The 12,073-nt window shown below is 47.2% G+C and overlaps 1 protein-coding gene across 3 annotated transcripts in view; it reads left to right on the forward strand.

Moving 5' to 3' along the window:
• The first annotated feature begins 7,533 nt into the window (after nt 1–7,533).
• Nucleotides 7,534–12,073, forward strand: part of ATG16L1 (autophagy related 16 like 1) — a 43,333-nt gene continuing 38,793 nt past the window's right edge. For all 3 annotated transcript variants that reach the window (XM_055586492.1, XM_055586493.1, XM_055586495.1), the window contains exons 1-2: nt 7,534–7,793; nt 11,705–11,798. In XM_055586492.1, coding sequence (XP_055442467.1) covers nt 7,679–7,793; nt 11,705–11,798 — 209 coding nt within the window. In that variant the 5' untranslated portion in view covers nt 7,534–7,678. The remainder of the gene's footprint in view (nt 7,794–11,704; nt 11,799–12,073) is intronic.

The raw sequence follows: 12,073 nt of genomic DNA on the forward strand, positions 1-12,073 counted from the left end.
GATCTGGGAGGGGACATGGCCACTAGCAGGTCCCCAAGCATAGCCTCACTTCCTAACCAAAGGAGAAAAAGGATCTCTCTCCCAGATCCAGTTTAAAACTTCCTGTGGAGGACAGTGACAGGCAAGGATTCCTGTGCTTACCCCTGGGACCAGTTTGTTGCATGAAAGGTCAGGGGGAAAACAGGACTATAGCCAGGAGCGTGCGTGCATGCTTGGTCGTGTCTGACTCTTTGTGGCCCCATGGACTGTAGCCCGCCAGGCTTCTCCGTCCACGGGATTTTCCAGGTGTCAAGGAAATATGTAATTTCCTCGGTTCTGTCTTGTCACAACAAAAATTTGAAGCGACAGACCAACGTTAAAGCCCTTGGACAGACGTTCACAGCTCTGGGACAGATCAGTGTTACAGCTCCGTGTTACAGCTCAGTTTTATTTAGAAAATAAAGGAAAATACACCCTCAAAGCATGAGGGCATGCTGACCCAAAGGATGTGAAGAGAAGAGAGAGAGAGAGCAAAAGAGAGAGAGCAAGGGTGAGCCCTGGCCCTTTGGCTCCTCTTTTTATATGTTTTTTCTCCCCCTGGGCCTGCCCTGTGGAAATTGGTCTAGCCAGGAGTGCTGTTTGTTCTACCTGAGGTCTTCACTCCGGTCCTCAGATCTTCCCTTGTTCTATTTTCACGGGCTTTCCCCTTCTTTGTCTTTTAGCCACCGCCATTCTGGACTCCTTTTTCCTATTCTAACTACCTAACACAGGCAAGAACACTGGAGTGGGTTGCCATTTCTTCCTTCAGGGGATCTTCCCGACCCAGGCATCGAAACTGCATCTCCTGCATTGGCAGATGGATTCTTTCAGCACTGAGCCCCCTGGGATGCCCGTAGCCAGGAGGGTGGATTGTTAATAAAAGAATGGGGGTGTGGAGCTGGGCAGCCTGAACAGTTGTGTCCTATACTTCCCTTCTCCTGGAAAATGTCCCTTCCCCGCCATCGGAGGGAAGACTGACCCTGCCTCTTTGCCACATGGATCGTTGGACACAGGCAAGTCCAGCAGCCTCTCCTCCCAGGAATTTAGACCTGGGACTCGGAGATGCCAACTTGGTCTACTGCTTGCTTGTATTGTGGAGATGCTGGAGGAGCCATTACCCCACCACCAGGGAAACAAAAAGAGCTGGACCACAAGACAAAGGATGCAGCAATTGACAGGGAGACAGAGGCAAAGAGGCAGAATCTGCATCCGGGTTCCAGTCCAGCCACATCCTCCTGCCAGCCTGATGCTACACCCATACTTTCCCTTAAAGGAGTGCGAATTGCATGTCTGTTGCCTGTGATCTTAAGCATTCTCACTGATTCTCTCTCTCATCCTGAAAAACCCCAGCCGGAACCCGGACTCCCTGACAACACAGCACAGACATGGATGGTTAAACGGCTGGGTTCTGGCAGAGAGCTTCCTCCACTGAATCCAAGCTCTGCCTCTTACGATGTGACATCAGACAAGCTACTTGAGCTCTGCGTGTCAATTCCCTTACCCATAAGAGGAAATACTGACAGTACCTACATGGTAGTGTTGTGAGCATCCAGTAAGCTAATCCACGTACAACAAAGTGCCTGGCATGAAATATCACTCAATTAGGTATTATTTACCTAATTTTGCAAACAATACTCAAGTTGGTATTATTTATATTGGGCTTCCCAGGTGGCTCAGATGGTACAGCATCTGTTTGCAACACCGGAGACCCAGGTTCAATCCAGTGGGAGAGGGCAGTAGTGTCTGGGAGAAATTTTATCATGTCTTCAAAGAGTAAAGAGGCAAATCAAGGGGGAAAATTCCCAGAGACACACACCCTCTCTAGCTGTTGTCCCAGCTGGTTAGATGTGCCATCTTGAATCCTCCAGCCACCATTCCAGACACTTGGCTGTTAATTTATAGAAGGGATAACAAGGACTTTCTCTTAAAAAGTTAAACTTTACTATAATGCTTGCATTGGGGTATACCCCATGTCAGATAACACCCATGTCAGATAGTCATTTTTAAAATATGAAATCTACATGTCAATATACATATATATGGAGTGGATGAGGAGAACGGCATGGGGTTTAGTCCACGGGCACGGAGAGTCTTTATAATGAAAATGTCCTGTAGTACTTACTTGTATGTATGCAAACACAATAACACTAAGAAAAGGGAAACGAGAAAAAGCCAAGGGGTAAAAATGTTGAGCGACACATGCCTGAAAGGGAACATCATTATCATCCAAAAAGTGACATTTGGAGGAATCATCAGCATGTCTGAAAACCCATGTCAGTTGGATTCTTGGCTATCCTTGGTTCACTCTAGCAATCACTAGGTTTACTAGGCTACAATAAACAGTTAACACAGGAACATGGTTAACTTATCTTGTGTGCGAGAGTGCTAAGTTGCTTCAGCTGTGTCTGACTCTTTGCGATCCCATGGACAGTAGCCTGCCAGGCTCCTCTGTCCATGGGATTCTCCAGGCAGGAATCCTGGAGTGGGGTGCCATTTCCTTCTCCATTACTTGGCTTACTTTCACTTTAAGTGATCTACTTTTGAGAAGAGCTAAAAAGGAGTGGAAATAGAGAATAAAGATCAAGAGCCATATTTTTCTTAAACCAGGAAATTGTATTTTTAAAAAAGAATAAAAGAGAAAAAAAGAACAGAAGAGAATCAAAACCCCTGGGCACTGCCTTCCGGCTGGCTCTTTTTTACTTTGTAAGTCCTTATATTTATAAATAATCACATTCAGATTCTCCTTCTTGCATAGTGAGCTCCTTGAGGTCAGGATCCAAGCCTGGACTGTCTTTGTTTCCAGGCAGAACTAACCGTGAGCCTGACCCACATTAGGACCTGACTGTTTGACCACTTGCTGATTGAAAGTTAAAGGAAGGCAAGAGGACCCAAAGGGAAAAGACTGGAGTCAATAGGCCCATCCTCAGAAGGTTGGACTTGAGTTCCTCAGAAGCAGAGCATCATTTCACGTTTATTGTACATCCATTCCAGACCGTCAGAATCCATTTCATAGATGCTGCTGCTGCTACTGCTAAGTTGCTTCAGTCGTGCCGGACTCTGTGCGACGCCACAGACGGCAGCCCACCAGGCTCCCCCGTCCCTGGGATTCTCCAGGCAAGAACGCTGGAATGGGTTGCCATTTCTCCAATGCATGAAAGTGAAAAGTGAAAGTGAAGTTGCTCAGTCGAGTCCGACTCTTAGCGACCCCATGGACTGCAGCCAACTAGGCTCCTCCGTCCATGGGATTTTCCAGGCAAGAGTACTGGAGTGGGGTGCCATTGCTGCTCTCCAAAAAAGCATGCTGAATCCTTAAGACAATCACTATTTACCAGGAAAACAACAACACAAACCACTCTTAAGATCCATAATTTGTTTCTGGAATATTCAGACAAGCCACTTCCCCCAGCCTTCCTATTACTCATCCCCCTCCAGCCATTCCCCTCAGGGTCCTGGGAACACACCTGCTCCTTGCCAGGATACCCTCCCTCTTGGGCCCTGATTTCAAATCATTTCAAATTATTCTTGGTTTTAAGTATTCTAGAGCCAAACTGCAATGTCAGCTGACTCAGAGATTGCACAGTGGAGTGCAGTAGTTCCGGCACAGAGGCTAAGGTCAAACTGCTTGCATTTGAACCCAGGTGTGCCCAGATCAGTGACTCAACTCCTGCATGTCTCAGATTCTTCAGATGTAAATGAGGCTAAAGATGCTAACAGTAGTCAATAACAACCTTACTGAGCATGATTGTTGAGAGGGTTAAAAGAATTACAATACATGAAATTTTCAGAAGAGTGCAAGGCCCTTAATATTGTAGAAGTGTTCCTGCTTATTAGTTATCTCCCACAGAGCTGAAGAAATGATTTTATCAATAAATCTATGGTCATTTCTGATGCTAGGAAAGACTCTGATGCTGGGAAAGATTGAGGGCGACAGGGGAAGGGGGTGACAGAAGATGAGATAGTTGGATGGCATCGTCGACTCAATGAACATGAGCTTGAGCCAACTCCGGGAGATAGTGAAGGACAGGGAAGCCTGGCATGCTGCACTCCATGGGGCCGCAAAGAGTTGGACATGACTTGGTGACTGAACAACCTCAATGTTTGTTCCTATAACTTTTTCTTGCGTATTTAGTACATGTATGTTGTTCAGTCAATAAGTCATGTCCAACTCTTTGCAACCCCATGCAAAGAACAGGCTTCCCTGTCCTTCACTATCTTCCGGAGTTTGCTCAAGCTCATGTCCATTAAGTCAGTGATGCCATCCAACCATCTCATCCTCTGCCGCCCCTACGTACACGCATAATGCACAACAATTAGGAAATGCATATAAAATATAGAAAATACATACAACAAAACACCACCAGCCATGCTACTGCCCCGATATTTTTTTTATATTCCACTCATTGTTTAAACAACATTTACTGAGCACTTAATCTATGAAAGGCTTCAAGGGAATTCCCTGGCAGTCCAACTTTTAAGACTCTGTGTTTTCATTGCCAAGGGTCCCAGTTTGATCCTTGGTGGGGGAGTTAAGATGCCACAAGCCATGCCACAAGGCCAAGGTGGGAAAAAAAGAGAAAGGCTTCATACTCTTACTGGAGATTAAATGATGAACAAAGACAGACGCAGCTCTTGCCATGGAGGTTACAGTCTTGTGGGGTGGGGAGACACGCCTTAACCAAGTAATGAATGATAAAATACATGTAAAGCTGCAATTGTGTTAAGTGCTGGAATGGAGAGGCACACGTGTCATGGGGAGATCTGACCTAATGTGAAGGTCAGTTATTTGAAGGTTGTGAGGAAGAGACTACTGAGCTGAGAATTAACTCAATAGGAATCAACTCAGAGAAGCCAGAAGGGAAGAGTTTGCCCAAGAGAGGCTCAGTAAACCCAACGGGGGTGCAGCGAGAGGGAGCAGAACAGAGGAGGCGCCACCACTGAGGCTGCAGTGCGCACTAGACACAGCTGGCTGGTTAGGGAGAGGGCAGACCTGCAGAGCTTTATAACCTTAACTTAATCATTATATTCTCCATTCATTCAACAAACGTTCCCTATGAGGACCAGGGACATTTACATCAATTCGATTTACATCATATACCGTTAAGTCACCTGTGTACAAACAAGTTCCATTCCAAGAGTGGGTTTGTGAGTCCAATTTGGTCGTAAGTCCAACAAAGTTATAATAACACTATCAGCTATGTAGTACTGTACCATAATAGCCTTATAATACATTTCACACGAATAGTACTTAACAAACACAAAAATAAAGAAAATATTTTTAATCTTACAGTAACATAAAAAGTACGGTATTACAGTACAACAGCTGGCATACAGGGGCTGGCATCGAGTGACCAGGCAAGAAGAGTTACTGACTGGAGGAGGGAAGATGGTAGAACTGAAGGATCACCAGCAACAGGAGATGGAGGGCAAGCTGCAACATCACTCATGCCTGACGTTGATAGAACACACATTCCCATCTTTGAAAGTTCAAAATGTGACGGTTTGTATGTAGGGAACTTATTAATGCTTTTATTATAAACTGTTTTTGAACAATAAATATACAGTAATTTTACTTTCATTGGTGGAAATTAGGACTCCCCTGGTGGCTCAGGTGGTAAAGCGTCTGCCTACAATGCGGGAGACCAGGGTTTGATCCCTGGGTTGGGAAGATTTCCTGGAGAAGGAAATGGCAACCCACTCCAGTACTCCTGCCTGGAAAATCCCATGGATGGAGGAGCGTGGTAGGCTACAGCCCATGGGGTTGCAAAGAGTTGGACACAACTGAGCAACTTCACTTTTCTTTCTTTCTTTCTGGTGGAAATACAGGTTTCCACCACCACCGCCCCCCCCCACCCCGCCCAACTTTCCATTCTTATTAACAATGCTGATGGCTTCCTCTGTGGTCATTTGTCCAAGTATCTGTTGGATACATTCCTGTAAGGGGAATTGCTGTTCCTGACAATTCATTAACGTGTTTTAATCACAATCTTGTGTGTTGGGGGGGGCAGTGGGGGGGGGGGTGGGTGGAAATCAGCATACTCAGCTGTCTAGAGCTGAGGCTAGGCTCTTCTGAGATTGGTACCACTATTACACGTAGAGGCATTTTTGGTGACTTTCAGAACCTGCTTCTTCATTTGCTTCAGTGTTAGGAAGTCCCTGCTATTTCTGATCCCCATGGGTTTTTCCCACTCAGTACTGGCTGCCAACGAAATATCTTTGTGGCTCTAGAAGCTTAACCGCCCTACTCCTGAGGTCCACAGGAGATCAAAGGCTTTCTTATCTGCTTGTGAAGGATCGTCCTCTGAACTTTAGATAGAGAAAGAGAAGGCAGTTTCTGACATACCTTTCCTCTCCTCTGCCTCCTACTTCGTCCAGTTCCAGGCAATAAATTCACTGACTTGTTAAAGACAGATGGAGCTCAAGTGATTCTACTACAGACTAGGTTTTCCATTCTACTTAGTTGACACATACCGTATTCTCCTGAGACTTCCATCTCCCATTTTTCTCTACCAGCAAACTTTTTTTTTTTTCTTTCAAAATCCTGTTTGTATCCCCACCCTTAAAATACTTTCTAACGACCCATTTACTTTTAGGTAGTAGACAATTTCTAGGCTTCTAACGATTACATTTTCTTTACCTGTTCTTTGCAATCCATTTCTTCATTAAAAAAAAAAAAAACAGTCTTTTCCAAGACTAATGCGGTGCTCTTGCTAAAGCAACCAAACTTGATTAAGACTTAGAAAGAAAAGGAGTATCTAGGTAAAGTTAAGCTTACCATGCACAGGCACAGTGTGAATTGCATTATATAGGTACTACTTTTAACCCTCACGGCAATCCTGGGCGGTAGGTATCATTCCTTCCCCATTTAGGGGCCGTCCCCATTTCACCTGGGCTTCCCACGTGGCGCTAGTGGTAAAGAACCCGCCTGCCAATGCAGCAGATATAAGAGATGCAGGTTTGATCCCTGGGTTGAGAAGATGCCTTGGAGGAGAAAATGGCAACCCACTCCAGTATTCTTGCCTGGAGAATCCCATGGACAGAGGAGCCTGGCGGGCCATAGTCCATAGGGTCGCAGAGACTGTAACACAACAGAAGCGATTTAGAGCGCGAGCAATTTTACAGACTAAGAAGCTGAGGCTTAGGAAGGTTGTCACTTATCCTTGATCACACAGTTACCATGTGGGGGGTTTACTTCTGCTCAGTAAACTGAAGAAAACAGAGGTAGGCTAGGAAAGAAAGTATAAAACACGGAAAAGCAAGCAAAGGGGACAGCAAGTGGGCGGAAGCCGCCCTTTGTTTCCTTCCCCAACCCGCGGACCAAGCCTCCAACGCGGCCCGCACGCCTCCCAGCGGCCACATCTCGGCCACAGGCACTTCCGGTATAGAGATGATGTCATCAGCCAGCGCCTCAAGTCGGCGCCGGACGCCGGCGTGCGCGTGGCGCGAGACGTCTGATGAGAAGGCGGGCTTTCCGGCTCGGTTCAAAGCCATTTCCGTCAGGAGCCGGAAGTCCGTCCTGGACGGCTTCGGGGGCGGCCTCTGCGTGGAGCTGATCGCAGGGGCCGCTGGCCTTCCCGCGCCCGCTGGTTCCCTCATGGTGCGGGCCGCGGCCGCCAGTCTGCGCTCGGATCAGCGGCACTGAGGCGCCGGGGCAGCACGCGACATGTCGTCGGGCCTCCGCGCTGCCGTCTTCCCGCGTTGGAAGCGCCACATCTCGGAGGAGCTGAGGCGCCGGGACCGGCTGCAGAGGCAGGCGTTCGAGGAGATCATCCTGCAGTGTGAGCGGCGGACGGGCCCGGAGGGCGGGCGGGCCCCGGGGGCGGGCGGGCGGACCCCGCCGAGGCACGCGGGGCCGCCAGCAGGAACCCCAGGCCGAGCCCCGGCGCCTCTCGCGCGCCTCGATGCCGCCCCGGGTTCCCAACGCCTGGCACGGCCCCATGCCTTTTTGTATCTTTTCCCCTTTTCCGTTTATCCTTGGGTGTGACTGTGGACGGTTTCCCTGCAAGCCTTGGATTTTCTTCATGGGCAGGCGCCGTGCACGTTTGTATGTGTAAATCCCAGGTGCTCCGCACACAATACTTGTGTAATTAAATAGACAGCTTCCAGAAACGGGCTATTTCGGGCATCGTGTTACGAAGCGGGCACTCACTTGAAGCATTAGCATAGTGCTCTGAGTATCACGAAATGTTTGCCTTTCATTTCTTAAGACCTGTCCTTACACTCCGCCTTGGTGTTCTTTGTGACACATCTTGAGTCTTAATTCACTTTTTAGTCGGGATATAGTAGGCTTTACTGTTACTGAAAACTTGGATATGAAAAAGGTGGCCCACACCCACCGCCGCCGCAGCAATTTGAGTACACAAATATTTGTGCCCTTCAGTTCAGTTCAGTCGCTCAGTCACGTCCGACTCTTTGTGATCCCATGGACTGCAGCAGGCTAGGCTTCCCTGTCCATCATCATCTCCTGGAGCTTGCTCAAACTCATGTCCATTGAGTCAGCGATGCCATCCAACCATCTCATCCTCTGTCTTCTCCTTCTCCTCCTGCCTTCAGTCTTTTCCCAGCATCAGGGTCTTTTCCAGTGAGTCAGTTCTTCGCATCAGGTGGCCAAAGTGTTGGAGTTTCAGCTTCAGCATCCAATGAATATTTAGGACTGATTTTCTTTAGGATGGACTGGTTGTGCCCTTAGATGCCTTCTAATGAGCATTTCCTTACCTTGCCCCCCATTTTACCCTAACTGATGACACATTTGGGGGAAGAAACGGGCACTCTTGGAACCTCTGGTTCCAGGTCTACCCCTTGAAGTGTGCCTTTAGGTCTCAAATTCTGTTGATGATGAGGTTCAGTGTAATAGTAGTTAATGTCCTTCACTGAATTCTGATCATGCTAAATTTGTGGTTTCTACACATACCTGCAGGTTAGAATTAGATGGGGCTCTTTTAAAAAATTAGAAAGTCCTGGCCATACCCCAGACCAACTAAACCACAGGAATGGGCTGGGACACAGGGGTCAGTATTTCTTGCTGCTCCCCAAGTAATTCTGATGTATAGACAAGCTTGAGTGCTGCAGTATTTGGCACGTATTGTTTCACTTTCTTTCTGAAAATTCCCTGAAACAGGTCCTGTTGCCCTTTATACAAATGAGGAATCTGAGACCGAGAGAGGTTAGGTAGTTTTTCTGGGCTCCGGGTAGCACGGCAGAGTAGATAGGGTCTGGATTAGGACCCAGACTTGATGGCTCCTAACTTTTTTGCATTTTTTGCTTTTCTCACATGTTTCCCCAAGAAATGGTCCTAGCTGAGCTCATCCTCTTAACTAAAGTGGAAGAAAAGGGAGATGATGGGTGTGCCGCTGTTGCGCTAATTCCTTACACTCTTAAGAGACTGGTAGCCCAGTTCAGAAAGCCAGAAGCACAGGAAACTCCTTATTCAAATGTGACTCCTCACGGGTTACATAGATTCTAGTCACCAGGTATTTCATCACATGCTTATTCTTTAAAAGCTGATAACACACTAAAAGTCAAATCGGGTTGGCGGTCTGACCACAGTCCCCTTACCAGCCTCACTTACCTGCGTCTATAAAATCGGGGTGAAGCTTGCCTTGCCTGCTTCATAAATGCAGTGCTGGGCATACAAGTGCTTTGGAAGCCATCTACTTAATTGCCTATAAATGGAAGGTGCTTGCTTGTCATCGCATTGACACAATTGAATGTTTTTCTGCACTTTGAAAATGGACATCTTGAAGGAGGGTGGAGGATGTCGAAGGCTAGTCAGAAAGACAGGTCAGTCCTGTTTTAAGAGGGACCATGTCTTAAAACAGCCTAGTGAGGAGTACAAGCCCGGGCGGGGGAGCGGTTGGAGAGGAGACCAGGGTGAGGAGCAGCAGGACGCGGCTACCCTGGCCTGTGCAGATCTCTGGTTTAGGCAGGGGTTGACTGTGAAACGGTCCCACTCTTCATTGCCCCGCTTCTCAAAGAGGGGGGCAGAGTTTGCTGTCAGTCCTGCCTCTGGGCCTGAAGAGGAAGATGAGAAGAGGCCGTGGGGACTGCAGGAGGCCTCCCCTCCCTCTCCATCCTGCTCTTGAGTGAGAGGAGCTTTTAGGAAGGATCCCTTTTGAATACCTCCTGTCCTTTGAAAGACCCAATATCACCAGGCATCCCTCTGTAATATTTTTGAAGATCTTTATCAGGGCCCTTTGACACAGGGGAACATTCAAGGTTAGAATCCCTTCCCCTTTTCTGAGGTAGTTTATTAAATTAATATCGATGAAGACAGTGTTTCTGTTTCTACCCAGGCTTTCCGTCTTCAGAGATCAAAAAAGTGGGGCTCAACTCTTTAAGAGGAAAGACAAGCTCTTCTTGACCAGGAGCGGTCACTGGCATGAATCCTATGGCATTTTTGTCATGAAGGACCTGTCATCTCAGATGTGTGGGATTAGTGAAAGCCCACATCACATGTGGGTTTTCTGTAAGTTTCCCAGCGTCACTTTCTTGTTCTGCTTAGTGCACCCCCTTCCACTTCTGATCTCACTGGCCCCTGCGTGCACGTCATTTCTAGCCCTGACTTGACTTTTGGTTTCCTTTATTGTGCTCCCTGTCACATTTATTATGGTTCGAGAACTCCCTTTTTTGAACTCTCTGCTCCTGTATTCTTCAGCGTGTTAGGATCTTGCACCTAGTTGGTCAAGCAGGGAACCTCAGGATAACCTTTGACTTCTTACTGATTACTGTCTGTTAATGTCACTTGTTGAGTCGCTAAGTCATGTCCGACTCTTTGCCACCCACGGACTACAGCACACCAGATTTCCCCGTCCTTCACTATCTCCTGGAGTTTGCTCAAGTTCAGGTCCGTTGAGTCGGCGATGCTGTCCAACTATCTCATCCTCTGCTGCTCCCTTCTCCTTTTGCCGTCAATTTTTGCCAGCATCAGGGTCTTTTCCAATGAGTTGGCTCTTCGCATCAGGTGGCCAAAGGATTGGAGCTTCAACATCAGTCCTTCCAGTTACTACTTGTTTTTAAACTGTGTTGTTTCACCATTGCCAGTAAGAAGAGGTCTGAATTTTCTCATCCTGCCCTCTCATGTGTTGGAGTGACTTTATTTCTAGCCACCTGCTAGGCAGCTCTAGACCTGCCTGGACTGTCTGTCTGCTTCACCTGTGAAACCATCTGAGAAAATGAGTAAAAACTCACTTTTTCTCTTCCTTTTTATTCTTGACCTGCACATTCCCCACCCGTGTGTGTTTTAGCTCCTGTGGTCAGGGGCTCTGGTTTGTGTCTGTGTTCCTAGTGCCCTGACCTGACTTTAAGGCAGAGTCTTCCTCTTGCACTTAGTGGTACATAGCACTTCATTTTCCCGTTGTGTTTTGGTGTGTTGTTTGTTTCTTCTTCCCCAGATAGGAAGCTGTGGGGGTAGAAAGAATGGAGAGGGGAAAGTTTTTGGGGGGAGTTTTCAATTCCTTTGTCTGGCTGCCTGTGCTTAGGCCAGGAAGCATCTAAGGAGCGTATGTTCTGGAGTTTGGGCGACTGCTGCAGTTGGTGGCAAAGTGCAGTGTACCTAGGACTGTGATTCCTCTTAAAAGTGAAACCAGCCCCGTCATCTTCTGATTATTTTTTTTTTGGGTCCAGATCTCTATAAGACATTAAGTAGTAATTAAGTGTACATAGGTTATATTAACTTTTTTTTCTTTGATAGATAACAAGTTGCTGGAAAAGTCAGATCTTCATTCAGTGCTGGCCCATAAGCTACAAGCCGAAAAGCATGACGTACCAAACAGGCATGAGATAAGGTATTTGGAAACTGTCCTCTGTTATTTATGTCCCCCTTTTAATTGAAATTTGTCTCAGTTCAATTGTCACTTCTCTAATTTCGAAGCAAACCAAGTACTGTGTTTGTACTCCAGTTTTGTTTGGGCCTCCCTTGTCACTCAGCTGGTAGAAAATCCGCCTGCAGTGCGGGGACCTGGGTTCCATCCCTGGGTTGGAAAGATTTCCCTGGAGAAGGGAAAGGCTTCCCACTCCAGTATCCTGGCCTGGAGAATTCCATGGACTATATAGTCCATGC

Source organism: Bubalus kerabau, chromosome 6 (assembly GCF_029407905.1).
Source record: "Bubalus kerabau isolate K-KA32 ecotype Philippines breed swamp buffalo chromosome 6, PCC_UOA_SB_1v2, whole genome shotgun sequence".
In the NCBI taxonomy this organism is placed as follows: Eukaryota; Metazoa; Chordata; class Mammalia; order Artiodactyla; family Bovidae; genus Bubalus; species Bubalus kerabau.